Source organism: Phascolarctos cinereus, unplaced genomic scaffold (assembly GCF_003287225.1).
Source record: "Phascolarctos cinereus isolate Bilbo 61053 unplaced genomic scaffold, phaCin_HiC Scaffold_4;HRSCAF=312, whole genome shotgun sequence".
Classification (NCBI taxonomy): domain Eukaryota; kingdom Metazoa; phylum Chordata; class Mammalia; order Diprotodontia; family Phascolarctidae; genus Phascolarctos; species Phascolarctos cinereus.
The window spans coordinates 353,027,907-353,048,903 of NW_027555847.1; the positions used below are offsets into that span (position 1 = coordinate 353,027,907).

At 38.7% G+C, this 20,997-nt stretch overlaps 1 protein-coding gene across 1 annotated transcript in view; it reads right to left on the reverse strand.

The window, feature by feature from the left end:
• Nucleotides 1-20,997, reverse strand: part of OSMR (oncostatin M receptor) — an 86,339-nt gene that overhangs the window by 55,344 nt on the left and 9,998 nt on the right. Inside the window, 4 exon segments of the mRNA XM_078153212.1 lie at nt 2,671-2,832; nt 10,375-10,385; nt 11,071-11,161; nt 12,818-12,963. Coding sequence (XP_078009338.1) covers nt 2,671-2,832; nt 10,375-10,385; nt 11,071-11,146 — 249 coding nt within the window. The 5' untranslated portion in view covers nt 11,147-11,161; nt 12,818-12,963.

A 20,997-nucleotide genomic window follows, 5' to 3' on the forward strand; every position in this document is an offset into this window, starting at 1 on the left:
AGGCATGGTTAATCACACCTCACTGGGTGTCTTCAAGTAGAGGCTGCATGATTCCTTGTCATCATTGTGGTAGAATGTAGTCTTGCATTGCCAGATTCCTAGTTAGACTGGCTGGCCTTTGAGGTCCCTTACGATGGCAAGATGCTGCAAAGTAGGTTGCTGCATATTACTTACCATGACTTCTGTGCAAAAAACAGTGGAAAAGATATCAAAGATCTATATAACGGGAAAAGCCATTCATTTACTGAGATAATAGATTAATGACATGAATAGGGACTGTATGGGTGTCTAAAAAAATTAAAGGGACAAGAGGAGGGCCTTCAGCATATTGGAAAGATTATTTTGGGGAAGATTAATAGAAAAGCACGAACAGGAATCATACTGAATGAGACATGGATGGGGTGGATTCTGCATTGGTGAAGGGAATAATTCCAGATTACAGAGTCATGAAAGTATCCAAGCTGGGCTCAAGAAGATAATCCAAGTGGGAATGGAAGGAGGTTTTTCTAGCCATTGTGTCCATATGGGATCATTCTTAGCCCTTCTAAAAATCAATCAACATGCATCTATTAAGAGCCTGGCCCTAAGGACACAAAGAAGAAAGTGAAATAGTCCTTGCCCTCAAGAATCTTAAATTCTAGCAGGGAAATGACATATACATATACAAATATGTCTCAAATACAAAATAAATTCAAAGTAGTTTACTGGGCAGAGATACTAGCTTCTTGGAGGAGCAGAAAAGACTTCACAAAAAAAGGTGATGCTTGAGCAGAATCTTGAAGGAAACAAGAAATTTTAAGAGATAAAGATGAAAAATTATAGACATGGGAGACAGGCAATGAAGGGCACAAAGACTAGAGATGAATATTATGAGTGAAGAACTGAAAGAAAGCCAGTGTGGCTGGCCCATAAAGCTCAAAACTCAAAGATAAGAACAGGGCTTACTGGTCAGGAGACATGCCCTCACCCCCACAGAGAAATTCCCTTACCCTTATGGTTACCTTCAGTCATCCAAATTCAGAAACTATGTGTCATCCTCAATTGCTCACTCTCTCACTCCCCATATCCAATCAGCTGTAAATTCCTGTTGATTTTGCCTTTGTATTTCTCATACATGGCCCTTTCTCTCCCCTGACATGATGACCACTATGGTGCCAACCCTCATCACCCCAAGCCTGCCTGGATTATCTCAACAGCATGCCAGTTGGTCTCCCTGCCTCTAAATCTCTCCCCACTCCAGTCCAGCCTTCACTCAGCTACCAAAGTGATTTTCCTGTAGTACAGGTCTGATCATGTTACTTTCCAATAAATTCCAATGGCTCCCTATTCTCTCCAAAATAAAACATAAAAATCCTCTGTTTGTCTTTTAAAGCCCTTCATAATCTAACCATTTCCTACCTTTCTAGCCTTCTCACACTTTATTCCGCATCCAACATCACTGGGTTCCTTGCTGTCCCTTACACACAACACTTTGTTCCCCATCTCTCTGCTTTTTACATGGAGAATCGGCTATTCTCCATTCTGAGGATGTTCTTTCTTCTTATTATTTCTGCCTCTGGGTTCCTTCACATCTCAGCTAGGTGAGATTTACCTTTTCAAAGAAGACATTTTTGATCCCCCTCAATTCAAGTGCCTTTCCTCTGAGATTACCTCCAATTTACCCTGTATTTTGAAAGTACATAGTTGCTTACATGTTGTCTCCCCCCTCTCCATTAGAGCTCCTTGAGGGCAGGAACTGTTTTTTCCCCCCTTTTCTTTATATTCTTGGCAGTTAGTGCAGTGCCTGGCACATAGTAGGTACTTAATAAATGCTTATTGATTTGACTCAGTTCAATCAGTTTTAGTCCACCTAACTGAACCATCATTGAACCTATACCTTTCCTCATCCCAATAATAGTATACAAGTCTTTCTTATATTTTATTGAATTTTAGGTAAATTATACTTATGGCAACCCACCCCCCAACTCTGCCAGTTTAGTTATGCTATCAAAAAAGCAAATGAAGTCAATCTGTCACTACTTGTTATTGGTGCTGACATGCTAGGTGTCTGTGATCGCTGTTTTTTTTCCTTAGTATTCACTAGCTATGCCTTCTATCTATGCCTTTGTGCCTTCTAGAACTTTGAGCCCTCTAGAACTTTGCCAGAAGTCAAGCTCACAGGTTCATAGCTTACAAACTCTACCTTATCTCTTCTTGTGAAAAATCAGGACAATGTCTGCCCTACTATCTTTTTGTCTTCTCTGTGCTTTACCAAAGATCTTTTTTCTTTCCCCACCTCTTATCAATGCACATGCTGACTTTGAAGCACCTTTTTAAGTTCTTAAGAGAATTTCTCTACCTCTTCATTATCTTCAACAGATGTTGATACTTAAATGGCAATTGTCTTCTTGTTAGTTTTTTTTAAATGGTGATGAACACTGCAAGGGCAAATAAGCATCCCACGAGATAGTTCCTGTTGCCTTCAAGTGCAGATAAGATAAAATCTGCCAACTCCTTCACTTTCCCCTGTCAGGAGAACCTGTGAGTCATTCCTGCATTTAGCTTGAAACTTCCTTCATTCCATGGTTTCATTTATAGTGAAAATGTCAAAATGAATGTGAGCTGTACAAAACATGCAGAATGCTTTTTTTCCCCCAATGATAGAAAAAAATACCATTTAAAAATACTTACATTCTCAACCGTGTTGGATAATGTACTTCTGTAGATGTTTATTTGGAAAATCATTTTTAAATTCAACATATAATTACGTAGGTGAACAGTCCATTGTATATCCAAGCACTGCTCATCAGAACGGATGGAAACATTAATAGATTCAGGAGGATATACTAAATACTCAGATATCCTGAAAGACAGAAGTGAGTTATGGAAAAATCATTAGTCAAGCATGTATAAGTAGTTGCACAAATTAAACTGACCATTTCTTGCACTGGCAAGATTATACCATCCACCTCATTTATTCTTTCTTATAAGAAATAACTGCTCAGTTCTTAAAAACTGAAAAACAATGAAACTGCACAAAAGGATCCTTTTGGGGCAAACTCCAGTTGCTTAGGAAATTTGGAGCAAGAAAGACTAATAACTAGGAAAGTGTAATCATTAATACTATTCCATGCTTTTGGGAGGAAAAAAAATTGGAAATTCTTTTTTTTTGTTAGAAATTAGCACTTCACAGCTTTTAAAGAAATATGAAATGAGGACACATCCCAAGGTAGTGTAGTTTGGTGGAAAGCACATGGAATTTGCAGTCAAAGGGACTGGATTTGAATCCCAGCTCTGCTACTTACTAACTTCTTTAGACACTTCTCCCTCCTCTTCCCTGATCCTCAGTTTCCTTATCTATAAACTGAAGGGGTTGGACTAGATGATTAATAAGTCTCCTTCCAGTTATAATAATAGTCCTAGCAGCTTCTAAGTGTCAACACATAGATCATTGCACCAGACTGAACACCTCTATCAATCAAAAAGTTACTAACCATCTCCTAAGTATCCAGCACTAACCTAGGCATTGTGAGAGATATAAAATAAGGATAAGAAAAGGTGTTCCAGCTGGGGAAATGAAACTAGTGCACATAAAACCACTAGAGAATCAAAAGACTGGAAGATCAAGTGGCATGGTACAAACCATAAGTACTCTAGGCAATCACAGGACCCAGTGGGATAGATTTTAGAGAGCATCTAAACCAATTCCCTTATTTGATAGTTGAGGAAACTGAGGTCCAGCAAGCTACATAATTTACTTAAGGTCATATAGGGAGTAAATGTTAAAAATAGGATTGAAGTGGGATGGAAGAGTGGGAGTCAGACACTGGAAAATAGCCTAGTCTTTACCATGCTGACTCCAGATCCAGCACTTTCTCCACTGTGCCATATCCTAGAGATATAATTGACAAGAATAGGAAAGGTGAGGGAGAGAGAAGAGGCGAGGGTTATTCTGAACTAGGAAAATAGTGTTGTCTTCAACATGAGGAAATTTTGGAAGAGGGGCAGGTTTAGGAGGAAAGATTATTTCAAAAATGTTGGATTTTAAATGCTGATGGAACACTTTGGTTAAAAGAAAATCCAGCAGGCATCTGGTGCTATGAGATTGGAATTCTGGCAAGAAACCAGGGGTTGACAAATAGATTTAAGATTCATACACATAGAAATGATAGCAGGAGCTGATAAGGTCATTAGAGAAGAACCCAATCATGCAAGACTACCCAAGCAAAAAGGGTAGGAGGTAGATGGAGATTGCAAAGAAGTGGTCAGACAAGTAGGAAAAGAATCAGGAGAGAACAGTGCCAAACAAGCCAAGAGAATAAGCTTCAACAGCAAGAACTAACCATCAATGAAGGCATAATTTTATCCTAGACTGTTCCCTCACTGGCAGGCCAATAGCCAAGCAGTTCACACATTCTCCACAACATTCTTTACACCTTCCATCCTGGATTGTCTCTTCTGTTTGGACTATCAAAAGGCCATTGTGGAGGTTTTCCATCCATCCATTCATGGTAGTCTCATCAATCAGCCACAGGATCACAAAATTTTAGATCTAGAAGAGACCTCAGTGGCCATATAGTCCAACTGTACCTGTATAGGATTCCCCTCCACAACAACACCAGTAAGTGGGTATCCAGCTTCTGCCTGAAGATGTGAGTGAGGGAGAACTCACTATCCCTCAAGGCAGACCACTTTTGGATAACCTGTCCATTTGTTTTCCTTACATCAATCCCCAAGTTGCTTCATTGCAATGTTCACTTATTGTTCCTAACTCTTTCTGCTGGGGCCAAGCAGATCAACCTTAATACCTCTTTCCCCAAGACAAATCTCCAAATACTTAACAAAGTCCTTGGACTCCAAACCTAGTGACCTTTCCACTATACCTTCATTAGTGTCCTTTATCAGACCACATATTCCAATTTTAAGTCCAGAAGTATAGCCACTAAATTTATATTGAATCACAAGAGCAACAGAGTGGGGACTCCTTCACTAGTCTGGCAATGGATAAGTTGATCACTCACTCAGTAAATATGTGTTAGACACATATATGCTAGACACAGTGCTGAGTGCTGAAATACAAAAAAAGAAAGACAGTCCCTGCGCTTAAGGAACTTACAATCTAATGAAGGAAGACAACACATAAAAGGAAATCGAAAAGGGGAAGGGAGCAGTGATTGATAATATAATAAACTTGAACTGAGCCTGATGAGACCAGCAGTGTTAAATCTCATTCACAAAAGTTGTTTAAAATATAATAACTCACTGATTTTCTTTTTTAGAAATTTAGTGGATTATGCTTGCAGCTTAAGGCTACCAAGAAAAGGATGCATTGAAACTCTCAAAAAAGGAATAAAACAATCATATTTATTTCAAGGCATGTGTCCAACACCAAGGGGTGCAAAAATAAAACCCTGAGGAGCAGTTTTTTCTTATAAAATAACATTCAAGAATATTCCATGAAGACCATCGGTCAAGATGCCCTACTATAGCTATATATCACCCTAAAAGAAAGGTTTTCTTTTCCTCAAAAAAATCAGCAATTGGATGGGCTAAGGGTTTGAATAAAAGCAACCTGGCCAAACTTCAATGATCTGACCATAAATACCAACCTAGTGTGTTTTTTCAGCCAAGTGATTTTATCTTATAAAACACTCTCTCAGACAACTAGTTATAAATCCTCAGACTTGTGACTTGGTGCTGAAGAAAGAGGGTTGGTTACTACAAAGGATGGCTCTCATTGGGAAGGAAGTCTCTCCAATTTTTTGGCTAAGCCCAAACACTACCACTCATCTTCTCACAAAACCCAGGCATCTTGCCAAATAAACTTGTCTACCAAAATGCAATTAAAATTCAGCCAGTGGTGTCTCTAGGAAATGAAGAAACTCTTTCTTTGTGCAGTATTAGAGAACAGCATTTTTTTTACCCACAGCATCATGGTCACTATGACCAGTCAAAACAGGGGCCACGATACTGTGATACTAAGGTTTCTCCTAAAGCCCTTCAGAGTCTAGTAAACAAGTATCTGCAAGCCTACAGAACAGACTCTAACTTCCTGGCAAGAAGGGTGCTGAACCCTGCAGTGTCCCAGAACTACCGGGACATGGTTCAGCCTCATACTTGCCTTTCATTATCTGCAGTGTCTTTCATTCAGCAAGCATTAATTAAGAAGGATATGTTAAGCAAGAAGGTATTCTTGGATAAGCACATTTCATCATTTGGACCTGAGAAAATACAGCTTTAGGTCCTAATGGGAAGAAGACATAATGAAGACAAGAGGATAATAAAAAATAGATGGGGTCTCTAGCAGGAGCATTTGATTGGCTTCCCACCTTGGATCTCACAAACTAGGAGGTGTCAATTACTACTGAGGCTGAAAGTTTCTAGGAGGGGGAAGGAGGGGAAAGGGTGGTATTTCTGAAAAAACAGGCATGTGAGAGGACAGGTGCATCTAGAGCAAAGACAGCCTGTCTAAAGATAGACTAGGTCCAGAAAACAATACATTTTTTTTAGTATTACCATAGTTCTGTGATTGACTTGCATAGGTCAATCAGAAGTAAACTATAAAAATCTAAGTATTACTTACTAAGAAAGAAATATGAGGTACTTGGTGAGAATTTGAGAAAGGAAATATTCTTCTCACCAACTCCACCTCTCACACATGGAGCATTCATTTTCTCCACCAATAATGACATTATTATACAGATACCCAGGCTGGACCCTGGGTTAGATTCCTGTGCTCACAGCTGGTTATGACATATGACATATGACATATATGGGCAGCACAGTGCTGTACATGGATGTTAACTGCTGCTAAGTAGCATTTAGCATTTGGCTAATATGTGATCATCTCAGAAGTTCCAAGTATCAAAAACCTGGCAAGAAATTTCTTCTGTGGACTTCTCAATTACATTTGGGAATTGGAAACTGGATAGCAGTAACTCTGATAAAGTTACAGATGATCACAAGTGTGGTTGGGGCACTGTCATAGTCCAAAAAAACAGTTTCCTGGACCCAACCTTTCTTTTGACAAGCTCTTTGTTCTACTCACCCTGCCCCACCCCATACACACTTTTCACCTTGTCTGCCCTTTCTCTGGACCCTTCCTCCCCCACCCTACCCCCAACCTCCCTTTCTTTTGTTCAGAATCTTCTGTATTAGAAACTTCTTGACTTGATGATAATTAGCCCCCTTAAGCCTGTGTGAGCAGAGGTAGGAAACTGATTCAATGCTCCTGCTAGAGACCCCATCTATTCCTAGACCCTCTCCCCCTTTTGCACACCCCAGCACAATTCTTTTGTGTGGACCGATCCGGGAGTGTCTTCACAAAAGCAGGAGATGGGACAAGAGCCTGGCACAACCTGGGCACTATATCAGAAGAGTTGTCAGACTTTAAATCATCCATCCAGTTCTGCCTGGTGGGGCCTGAGGAACATTTTACTTGAGGCCCAGACCTCTCCACCTCACCCCCACTTGTAACTTAGCCACAACTGCTACTGGCTGGGTTACAAGGGTATCTTGACCTTCTAGAGAACTGACTGTATCTTTGTCTCTCTTGGGGATGTGATTCAGATATGGCCTTGGCTCCCCAGTCCTTCCTTATCTCACAAACCTCCCCTCGTGTGAGTTAAAAAACAACAAGTGAAGGCTTATGCTTTTAGCATCCCTGGTCAGTTGGCTCCTTCTGTAGAAATCACTTAGTCCTCAAAAAAATGTAGCTGCAATAGATAAGGAGAGGTGTATTCTAGGTGTTAGGACATGGGATATTCATAATTCGAGTTAGAAATTTCAGCTGCTGTTCTCAGTCACAAACTGTCCCAAAAGCTTCCAGTGGGACTACCAGCACCAAGAAGCCATGAAGAGTAATATTCTCATGTGACCAGGGGATTTGAGAAATTTATCCAGTGAAAGGAAAATCAGGAGGGGTATTTAAATGGTGCTTTAATCAAGTCTGCTTCTTTCAATGACTTTTTCGTAGACTTCTGGAAGGATATCCTGTGTCCCCTTCGCCCCAAAAAACACTTATATGTGTTTCCTTGGTTTAATCATATGAGAAATATAATAGGCTAGACTGAACAGAAAGAAGGAGACCTGGAACCAGCAAGCCTGAGAACAAGGCAAACTTGATGAATTTATGTAAATTATCAAGTCAAAAAAAAAATCTGTACAAGGCCAATTAAAGCACTATCCACACTTTACATAACATTTGGGTATGGCTAATTTTTGTATCCATTTGTAAGGATTTTCAAAGGAAATCATTGCTTGAGAAGCACAGAGGAAGAGGTAAATACGTCTATCCATTATCATTTTCAGCATTTTAAACTGAAGTAGTAAAAAGCTGAACTAGTACAATTTGAAGTAGAAAATAAACTCATGGCTACTCAAAGATTGCTTCTCTTCACCCAGAAAAATGGATGATGATAGCTGATGCTATCTGACGTTCAGTATAGTAGAATGAGCTCTGCATTTTGAAATCCAAAGACTTGAGCTGGAGTCATGTTTCTATTTCATTCAAGCTATATGGGCAAGTCATTTTACTTCCCTACTTCTTAGTTTCCTCATCCATAAAATAGGTGTGAGAATGGCAGTATGTAAAAAATGTAACCCTGGACAAGTTACTACATACCTCACTGGGTCTAGTTTTGTCATCTGTGAAATTATGCTAAAGGAAATGAGGGAAGAGACGATTTCAAAAGGATGTGGAAAGACTTTTATGAATGGATGCAAAGTGAAGAGAGCAGAACCAGAAGAATGATTCATAATGCCAATATTATAAAAATGAGCAATTCTGAGGTTTTAAATATATGAATGAAGAATGAAATGAGTAGAATTGGATTAATTTATATGTCAACAATACTGTAAAAATACAACTTTGAAAGCTGTAAGAACTCTGTTCAACATAATATCCATTCACAATTCCAGAGGACTGAATAAAACATACTATTCCTCATATAAGGGTGTTAGATTTAGGGTACAGAATGAGACACACACCTGGGTGTGTGTATATGTGTACGTTTGTGTGTAACCACTGAGAGAATTTGTTTTGTTTGACTATATGTATTTGTTATATGATTTTTTTTCCTTCTTCAATGGGGTAGGGGATGGGAGAAGGAAAAAATAAATTTCTGTTAATTTTTTTAAATGGAGAAGTGCTACAGATCTGAAATGTTCCATGTACTTCCAAGTGAAGTAATTTTTATTAGTGTTACTTATCAGTTTTACTTCATTACAAGAGAACTCTCATGAAGTGTGAATAATCTGTAAATGTCATGTAAAAATAAAACACATCAATAAAACTGAAAGTGCAACAATGAAAAAAGGAAAATAAAAGAGCTGGGAAAAAATGAAGTAACAAGAAGGAATGAGAATACATGAACTCTGTGGTCTCTCCCAGCTCTAAAGCTAGTTTCCTTTGATGCTATTTGCACTACTTACCTTACTTCACAGGGGAGTAAGAGTCAAACACAATGTTGTATAAGACAACTATCTGTAAAAACATAAAGCACTATACAAACATCATCTCTAAGGAAAAAATTATGATTATTGACAATAATGAATGAGTAGCAGATATGGAAAAAGTTACAACACATTAGAATTAAATCATCAAAAAGAAAAAGGTATATATCAGATCTATGGAGAACAGAAGAATTCATGACCAAACAGGAGATAGAGAACATCATGAAAAGCAAAATGGATAATTTTGATTACATTAAATTGAAAAGCTTTTGCACAAACAAAGCCAATGCAACTAAGATTAGAAGGAAGGTAGAAAATTGGGAAAGAATTTTTACAACCAGTCTCTCTGATAAAGGCCTCATTTCTAAAATATATAGAGAATTAAGACAAATTTATAAGAACACAAGCCATTCCCCAATTGATATATGGTCAAAGGATATAAACAGACAGCTCTCAGATGAAGAAATTAAAGACATCTATAGTCATATGAAAAAATGCTCTAAATCATTATTGATTAGAGAAATACAAACCAAAACAACTCTGAGGTACCACATCACACCTATCAGATTGGCCAACATGACAAAACAGGAAAATGATAAATGTTGGAGAAGATGTGGGAAAATTGGAACTCTAATACATTGTTGGTGGAGTTGTGAAATGATACAACCATTTTGGAGAACAATTTGGAACTATGTCCAAAGGGCTACAAAAATGTGCATACCCTTTGATCCAGCAATAGCACTTCTAGGGCTATATCCTAAAGAGATCAAACAAATGGGAAAAGGACCCACATGTACAAAAATATTCATAGCAGCTCTTTTTGTGGTGGCAAAGAATTGGAAATTGAGAGGATGCCCATCAATTGGGGAATGGCTGAGCAAGTTGTGGTATATGAATATAATGGAATACTATTGTGCTATAAGAAATGATGAATAGGCTGACTTCAGAAAAACCTGGAAAGACTTATATGGTCTGATGCTGAGTGAAGCGAGCAGAACCAAGAGGACTTTGTACACAATAACAGCCACGTTATGCAATGACTAATATTGTTAAACTGAACCCTTCTCAGCATTACGAGGATCTAAGACATCTCCAGAGGCCTCGGGATGGAAAATGCTATGGAAGTAGAATCGCTATCACTTATTTTTACCTTCTGTTGAGTTTTGTTTCATCTTTCTGATGGTTCCTCGTATTGGTTTTAATTTTTACTTACAACTTCACTAATGTGAAAATATGTTTAATGGGTATGTAAATGTAAAGCCTATATCAGATTGTGTGCCATCTTGGGGAGGGTGGGGGGGAGGTAGGGGGAAAAAAATTTTCAACTCAACAGCATATGGAAGTGATTGTTGATAAATCAAAATAAATTAATAAAAGTTTTTAAAAAAGAAAAGAAAAAGGTATAAAGCTGATAGATTCAAGCTGAAGCAAGCCCAGTGGTAGGGTATGCCCATCCACATGAAGGAATTTCCTAAGTGAACCATAAAGATCTAAGATTCTTCAAAAGCCAACAAAAATAATGTGATAGAAGTGAAAAAAATTAACAATAAACAATCTGTAGTAGGCACCAGTATTTGCCTTTTGTTCTCAACATATCTTTCTATTCTTTTAAGTTAAATCTTCATTCCATTTCCTTACCTTTACCTGTTCTGTATGTGCTAAAATGCATCAGTGCCAACAGAAATACTGTCTGAAGAGTCAGGAAGAAAGCCATTGGTTATTTTTATACCTGAAAAAGACAAATTTTGAAAAAAAGAAAAGCTTTCATTTTTGTGGTAAGAATAAAAGTAGAGGCACATTTATAGGATCATGTATCTAGAAGAGATTTCACAGGCCATCTGGTCCAACACCCTCATTTCACAAATAAGAAAACTGGAGGCTAGGGATGCTGTGACCTGCCCCAAATGACAAAGGTACTTAGCAGAAGTGGGATTTGAACTCCAGTTGTTTGACTATAGAAACAGTAGTCTTTCCACATAGAAGGAGGAGGAGGAAGAGGAGGAAGAGGAAGAGGAGAAGGAAGGAAGGAAGGAGGGAGGGGAGGGGAGAAGAGTGGAGTGGAGGGGAGGGGAGGGGAGGGGAAGAGTGGAGTGGAGGGGAGGGGGGGAGGGGAGGGAGAGGAGAAGAGAGGACAGGATCTTTAATTTGTACTCTGAGTTTATCACTTCTCTATCTGGTGGTGGATAGTATGTTTCACCACAAGTCCTTTAGAATTGTGATTGGTTATTTTGTTGATCAGAATTCCTAAGTCTTTCAAAGTTGATAGTCTTTACAATATTATTGTTGTTAAATCAATTGTCCTCCTGGTTCTGCTCACTTCACTCTGCATCAGTTCATACAAGTCTTCCCCAGTTTTTCTGAAACTATCACCTTCATCCTTTCTTACAACACATTCATATTCCATCACATTCATAACTTGTTCAGCCATCCCTCAACTGATGAGCATCCTCTCAGTTTCCAATTCTTTGCTACCACAGAAAGAACTCTTGGCAGTCTTCTTTCACCTTTTTCCCCCTGCCCCTTCCACCTCTAACCCCAGGTTATTCTCGATCCAGTGACGCTGACCACCTTGCTGTTCCTCAAACAAGACACTTCACCTCTAAGGCATTTTCACTAATCTCTGCCTCCCTAAATTCCTTCCAGTCCCAGGTAAAATCCAACCTTCTACAAGAAGCTTTTTCCTGATCTCCCTCAATACTTGAACTATCCTACTGTTGATTATCACCAGTTTATCCTACATATAGCTTGTTTGTACCTGGTTGTTTAAATTTTCTCTCCCCCATTAGCATGTGAACTCCTTGAGAACAGGGACTGCCTTTTGCTTTTCTTTGTATTGCATCACTTGGACCAGTGTCTAGCATATAATGAGTGTTTAATAAGATCTTATTAATTGATTGTTGAGAAGAGGTGGGTGGAGAAATAGCCTCAAATAAATTAAATGTAAATCAACTGCTTTTAAAAGGTTAAGTTTCATCTTCTAGAACCCTCCATGCCCTAGAATATTATCTATAACAAATGAGCTATTGTTTACTAAAAGACAAGGGATTCCATTCTTTAAAAGCACTTTCTATATTTTAGACATATTATAGACTCAGCATGTCTGAGCTACAAGGGACCTTGTAGGTCATCAAATTCAACCCTTGCATTCTATAGGCAAGAAACTGAAGTCCTGAGAGGTATAGAACTAGTAAGTGGTAGTACAAATATTCAAACCCAGGTCTCCTGGCTACAAGTCCACTGCTGTTTCTACCACACTGTGTTATTCTTAGTTTCTTGTCTTTTAAGTTGTGGGGGGGAAGTATTTTATAGCCAAGGCTTGACTGAATCATCACCCACCTCTGACCTCTGAACAGCAAGAGTGTGCAGTGACTAAAGTTGAACTCACCAATTTTAATTTGTTCTTTATCCTGCAATATGTTTCCGGTCAATATCACTTTCATATATCACTTATACTTTCAGTTGGCACCAGGAGTGAATCAGAATTTGTTCAAGTGGATTTGCAGTCATTACTTGTCTAGATCCTTGTACATCCTTTTAAAAAACAACAACGAGAAGTTTGTGGGGATTTGCACTCTGTATTAAAGCAAAATTTATCCATTAAAAATACTAACTTCCAATGGCTGAATGGTTTTTCAGAGCTTTCATATGTCAAATACTGTTAGTGCAACCGGGGTTGAGGAGGGCATGTGCATGATTGTCCTTCCTGAGTAAGGCAGCCAGAATGTGTACCTACCAGTTTAATACTTCAGCACAGTGGGGATAGTTAGGGCAGCTAGGTGGACCTCAGGCATTTACCAGCTGTGTGACATTAGGTAAGTCACATCCTGGTTTGCCTCAATTTCCTCATGTATAAAATGAGCTGGAGAAGGAAATGGCAAACCACTCAAGTATTTTTTCCAAAAAAACCCCAAAAAACCCAAATGGGGTTATGAAGAGTCAAACACCACTGAAATGACTGAATGACAACAATAAAGCATACACACATATATACGTATACATACACATACATATATGCTCTGTGACTGGTGCTTGGGTGCTTATGTTTGGACCCTAATTTCTCCCTAGCCTCAGAAACACTGTCCCTGACAGTTTCTCCCCAGCCCAAGGACCCTGTGCCTAGCAATTACTCATGAGTGGGCCCCAGCAAGCCTTCCTTATCTCTCTCCTTGGTGCAGTTCCAAACAGCACCTGAAGGAATTATTAGTTTAAACTGGCTTTGCACGGGGTCATAAAGACATACTACCACCCTACCTCATCATCTACATCCTGGGCTCCTCATTAACTGTATCCTAGACTTAAGACATATGTATACTCCCTACATCTATCTTGTCAAACAAGACATTGATTGGTGGCAGACTGGACAACTCTCAGTTACCCTGAACTCTGGTTGACTTAGTGACATAGAAGGCCTAAAACCACACCGCCATGTGGCCCCCCTTGTGGGTTTTTCCTAGTGAACTCTGGGTAACACGCCTGCGCAGTAGGTACAAAAAGTGCATGTTTCTTTAAGAGCTGGCCACTCCTTAATCACTCCCTAATCCCACCCTGAATCACCTAGTTAGCATATTTGGCAAATGTTTTATTGTATTTTATCCTATATAAACTTTAACTGTACCACTCTAAGATTGCAGGAATCCTTAAGAATCCTTACCCACTGAAAAGCGTTAACAATGAACTTTGCCACTTTGACTTAAAGAATGCTTGAGTCTATGAATTCATTCCAGATGACCCATGTACTTTAGTCTTTGAGGGGTCACAACCTCTCAACCTCTCAGCCCACAGCATGACCATTTAAAATATTTTATTGGTCATATATATGTCAAAATATGTACATTTATACATATGTATTTTAAATATACATATAACATAAAAAAGACCATCAATAAAACATTTTATATAGTCACAGAGCCTTTATATGTTACATATATAAGATCTATATAAATGAAAGATCATATATATGTATGTATACATACATATATATATAGACAACAAACAGAAGTAGGATTTGTATCCTAGTATATGTGCGTATAAGTGTGTGTATATGTATACACACACATATACACACATAGAATATAACCTCCCTTCTCCCCCAAAGCCCATCAATATGCCTGAAATTCCCCCATTAGAGAATTATTCCTTTGAAGGAAGTTATTGTACTCATGTAAATTAGAAGCATGTTATCATACTCATGTAAAAGAATTTCTCAGGAATTGGGTAGATGTTAATAAAAATAACACCATATTATCAGACATTAAGATAATGCATAAAGGTTCTGGATTTTATATAGTACCAGTAGTTCAAATTTTGAAAAGGCTTTGTATGCATTATCTGAACCTCACACTAGACTTGTAAGATAGATACTGTAGAATATTATTATCGTCATCTTATAAACGAGGAAACAGAATAATAAGATCATAGATTTAGAGCTGGAAGGAGCTTTAAAGGTCATTAATTCCAAGCCCCTCACATTATAGATGAGGAAACTTAGACCCAGAAAGATTAAGTGACCTGCCCAGGACAATACAGCTAATATGCATTTGAAGGAAGATTCGAACCCAGGCCTTTCTGACTCTAGGTCCTGTACTCTTTCCAACTGGGTGAAGGTTCACCTTCACCTCTTGGGATCTTTAGCTCTCTTCAAGGTTCAGCTCAAGTACCATCTCTATAAGAGGCCTTTCCTAATTTTCCCAGTTGTTAGCTCCCTATCCCTAATTACTTTGCATTTATTTGGTACAGATCTTGTGTTTATTACTGCAAGGGGAGTTAACGTAGGGAGCCCCTGATTAATTTGATAACTTTCCTTGATGAGATTATAAATCACGGACTTCTGTTGGATTGGCATCTTGCTGAAAAAATGCAGAGAACTCCTGATGAGCTCCATGCAGGAGTGTCCTGGTAAATGTTTAACAACTAGCTCTCCAAAAAACATATGTATTATAAACATTTTCTCTGTCACTCTCTTAAGTATAGACAATAGATAAAATAACAAATCAAGTCCTGATTCATAGTTTGACAATTTCTGAAGTGTAAATGCTCATCCTGAGCTAGCACTAAGACATTTGTGGTTCCATGTGATGGGCAGAGAGATAAATGGGGCAACTAAGAGTAAGAGGGTATTAACCCTTGTTAAAAGAGCCATTTTTTTCCTATGATCTATAAAAACAAGTTTAGTACCTTCTTCATGCATTCTCTCTCCATTGGACTTTTAGATGAAAGTGCAGAAAAGGGTGAGGAAGGGGAGATTTTCCCCTTCTTCCTAACCCCAGAGCAGTCATGTGATTTGCAGGTGAGGCATATGGTGAGCCTAAGAGAGGGAGTCCTTCACCTCTAGCTTCTGGTTGCCCATTGTCTTTTTTTTCCCTGCCCATTTCTGGGGACAAAGCAGAAACTAGAAACCCTGAGACTTTCATGTGTTCATAGGTATCTTGTCATATAATCTAAGTCTCAAGAAGGGGTCTGCAGGTAGGGAAGGAGGTACCTTTCATAAACCTGAATAGGCAGAAGATTCTTAAACAGGGGATAGAGATAATTATAGATTAAATGGATAATTATGCTAAATTTTAAAATGCTTTAGCACAAGCAATATCAATGCAGTTAGAAGAGGAGTAGTTAAATGAGAAAAAAAATCTTTACAGCAAATATCTCTGATAAAGGTCAAATATTCAAAATATATAGGGAATTACTACAAATATATAGGAATAAGAGACATCCCAATAGGTAAATTGTTAAAGGATATGAACAGCTTTCAAATGGAGATGTGATGATTGAGGGTAGTCCTCGAAGCATGAGAAATATATACCTTGTCTGGTTCTTGCTTAGTGAACCTACTTCTATGCCTTCGTAATGGACAGTCCCAGAGCATATACAAGTATCACATGGTGAAGTAAAGTGTTTTAACTGGGTGCTCAGACAGAACTTATTGTGCAGACAAAAGATTCAAACTACTCTTTCATTTTCTTCCCTAGTGGATTTCCAATGAGGAAAGTTGTTGGAAGGTTCCAGGGGAGGGAAAAGCAAGGCTGCATTATCTCCCACCTGGCTACCATGTGTCCCAGAGCACATGATGCCTATTTCTTTCATTTTTGTTCTTTTTTGAACTTATGTGAATGAGTCATTGTTGTTCATCCTTCATTTTCTTTTCTTTTTAATTTTAAAATTTATTTATCTATAGTTTTTAAATTCACTTACATAAGCTTTAGAGTTTTAAATTTTCTCTGCCTCTCTCCCCTCCTCCCTCCCCAAGACGGCACGCAATCTGATATAGGCTCAACATATACATTCTTACTAAACATATTTTCACATTAGTTATATTGTGGAGGAACCACAAGAAAGAAGAAACAAAACCAAAAGAGAGAGACAGAGCGAGCAAATAGTATGCTTCCATCTGCATTCAGACTCCAGAGTTCTTTTTCTGGATGTAGATAGCATTTCCCATCATGAGTCTTTTGGAGTTGTTTTAGATCCTCGTGTTGCTGAGAAGAGCCAAGTCTATCAAAGTCAGTCATCACACAATGTGGATGTTACTGTGTACAATGTTTTCCTTGTTCTGCTCACGTCACTCAGCATCAGTTCATATAAATTCTTTCAGATTTTTCTGAAGTCCGTCTGCTCATCGTTTCTTGCAGCACAATAGCATTCCATTACATTCATATACCACAACTTACCACAGCTTGTTCAGCCATTCCCCAATTGATGGACATCCCCCCAATTTCCAGTTCTTGTCTAGCACCAAAAGAGCTACTATAAACATTTTTGTACATGGAGGTCTTTTTTAGGCTTCCCCGCCACTTTTATGATTTCTTTGGGATACAACCCTAGAAATGATATTGTTGGGTCAAAGGGTATGCATATTTTTATAGCCCTTCAGGCATAGTTCCTAATTGCTCTCCATAATGGTTGAATCAGTTCACAACTCTACCAACAATGCATTAATGTTCCAATTTTCCTACATTTTCTCCAGCATTTGTAATTTTCCTGTTAGCTAATCTGATAGGTGTGATGTAGTACCTCAGAGTTGTTTTGATTTGCATTTCTCTAATCAATAGTGATTTAGAACATTTTTTATATGATTATAGATAGGTTTAATTTCTTCATCTGAAAACTGCCTATTCATATCCTTTGCCCATTTATCAATTGGGAAATGACTCGTATTCTTACAAATTTGATTCAGTTCTCTATATATTTTAGATATGAAGCCTTTATCAGAGACACTGGTTGTAAAAATTCTTACCCAATTTTCTGCTTCCTTCCTAATCTTGGTTGCATTGGCTTTGTTGGTGCAAAAACTTTTCAATTTAATGTAATCAAAATTATCCATTTTGCATTTCATAATGTTCTCTATCTCTTACTTAGTCACAAATTTTTCTGTTCTCCATTGATCTGATAGAAAAGCTATTCCTTGCTCTCCAGTTTGCTTGTAGTATCAGCCTTTATATCTAAATCATATACCCATTTTGATTTTATTTTGGTACACTCAGCTTTCATTTTCTAAGTGGACCAATGACATCATGGGGTGATGTCTGGACTCCAGAGTTGCACAAAAGTCATCAGCCTCACTCTCTTCCAAAGTCAACAAAGTCCAGTGGCAAGACAAAGGCAAAATGACTGTTGATGGCCCTTGGCCTCTTTGACATCTGACTAAGCTCCAACCACTCCACAGTACCTGTTTCAGCTGTCTTCATGGTCACTGGAACAAATTATTCTCATTTGCCCATTCCACTGGAGGAAGTCTTCACATGCTTGGAGTAGACATACCCCTACCCTCAAGCTGATTTTGCCTGTCTGCTGAGATGGTTTTACTGGAGTGTGGCCACTGCACATGCTACAGCTTCTTGGAGCCACAGGTGAAAGTCACATGACAGGCAAACAGCAAAGGTGGATAAGCAGCTCAGAAAAAGGCTTGGTGAGCCCTCACACCAGAAATGATAGTCCTTCTTAAGAAAAAATATCCAGAAATGGAATGGGCTAGGTTATGGCCTTGTAAGCTTTGAAAGATTAGAAGAGCTACCAGAGGTCCTCTTGGCAGATAGAGTCCATAGCAGAGACCAGTAGAGCTGGGAGAAGCCATAGTTGAGTCTGGTGAGGAGTCAGTCCTGAGGTGTGACCTGCTTGATCCAGCCCAGCAGTGGATTTACACCAGGTTCTAAAAAGAACTAGCCTGGCCAACTAAGGGAAAAATTTGACCACTATTAATACCTCATACAAGAGGGACTTTGATGAGGACTTCTAGAAGGGAGAAAAAGATGTCTAGGCAAAGGGCTGTGAGAAAGATTTAGAAGTTAGGCTTCCACAGCAGAACATGGAAATTCTGAGGACTTCCAAGATCTTGGGGATGGTCCCTCAATCAATCAGAGAGTTCCCCAAATACTCTACAAAACCACTACTTCCTTAAGACTGAGCCCTGGAGGTTAAACCAGTGGCAACTGGTCCGGGGCAAGAACTGAGCAAAGGCTTTTCTCCTCTGCGCTTATTTAATGAGCTTATTGAATATCAACTGAAACACCGCAAAGGCGAAGATAGTCTCCATTTTTGAAAATGGGGCACATGACCAGGAAGGGTGAATATGACAAAGAGTAACATGGGATGGGCATTTCAGGAAGAGCGTAACCCAAATGAGCTGGTCAAATCCCAGCTCCCAGGAGTATGGATTTTACCAACTGTTTAAAAGTTGGCTCTGCTTCTGTACTGGCACGCATGTGCTGTACTAGGGTGCAGTATGCCTGCTTCTCGCAAGAAGAGTAATAAAGGCTTTCCTTCACACACTCCTGTAGTAGTAGACTTTTGTTTAAGATTTTCTAACAGGGCTGTGAACTACTTTCAGTTCCACATGTTCCCTAAATGTATGCCTCAGTACCTGTGGTTTGAGCCCACTCTCCCCAGAGACTCTGTGTGTGTGTGTGCGCGCGCGCGCATGCACATAGAAGAGGGAGAATGAATCTGAGATTGGGCTAACAATATTTTGTACCACCCACTTTAGGCTTTGAGCCCACTCTTCACAGGGAAGAGTAAGGCTCCCCCTCTCCCAGTTTGTGAGGAAGATTTTATATTTCTGTTCTTGCTTTATCTTCTTAGTTCATATCCCTCTGTAAAAGTTAATTGACATAGCTGTGCCACCCTGGGCAAGTCACTTAACCCCAATTGCCTCCAAAAAACAAAAACAAAAACAAAAGTTAATAGACATCAACAATATATTGGGGGGGCGGGTAATAGATGGCTAAGAGTAACAGTATTAGAATATCTCAGTCCTTAGGGCTACTGAGATGAAAGAACCCTGAGGTGAAAAGTAGTCAATTGTTCTGGGAGGACCTGAGGTTGCCACTCCCAGTAGGAGTTTGGACTGTGTGCCCAGAGGGCTCACTACGAAGAAATGCAAACTATCAACCATTTGAAAGAATCCTGCAAATCACTAATAATCATAAAAATGAAAATTAAAGCAATTCTAAGTTTCCAACTCACACCCATCAGGCTGGCAGACATGAACACAGCAATTATTAGAGGGAGCATGGGAAAGCAAATATACTTATTCATGGTTGGAAGATCTGGGAAATAGTCCAAACATTTGGAAAACAGTTTGGAACTATACTTAAAAAGTCACTAAATTGTATATATGCTCTGAAGCAATGATACCATTACATAGCATATACTCCAAAGAAGTCTCAGAGAGGAAAAGGACATATCTAATATGTGTAGTATAGTATAGTGAACAATCATGTCACCAGACAGATAATGAATCCCGTTTCCTACTTCATGGAAGAAGTAATGACTAGAGGTACAGAATGAGACCTTAATTTTTAAACATAGCCAGTGTGTGGATTCGTTTTGCGTGATTGTATTTGTTTTTTATACTTGAGAGTTTTGGGGAGGGGAGAGGGAAGTGGAAAGGTACTGAGTAATGATAAAGGATACAAAAAAAATCAAAAGTGCATAAAAAATGAGGCAATACATAAAAGAAACAAGAAGTCCAGAAGATGTTAAGTTTAATAAACTTTTAAAAACTTTGTATGTATGTATATAGATAGAGAGAGAGAGAGAGAGAGAGAGAGAGAGGTAGACAAAGAGAGAGAGAGACTTCATGATTTTATATAATTCTTTTTTTTAAACATTGAAAAGTCTGCGTGTAAATGATTTCTAAGTTCAAAAGAAAAAGAAAATAGGAAAAAATAAAATGCAAGGGTGCAGAAATAGATGATCTCTAGTTTCCCTTCCAGCTCTACGTGCTAAGAATCTGAAAATAAGCCATCACAAACACAAAGAAGCTCTAGGCATAATCTATAGTGCAAGTACAATAAAGAAATAATTTTTAAAATTCCTTTTTCTAAATCCCTATTACTTCTGGTTCACCAGTCCTGATAGATTTGTTCTTTCTCAATTCCCCTACTCATTCCCATGAGGAATACAACAATGATGATCATTTACTTCCAAGGAACATGGGTGTGGTACGAAACTATTCAAAACCAGTTGGATGACATAACACTAATACACAAAACCATAGCACTCCAAAGAGAAGGGCTGTTCTCTAGGGACACATGCATTTGGTCTGGCTTTTCTTTGTAGAACTGATCCCTG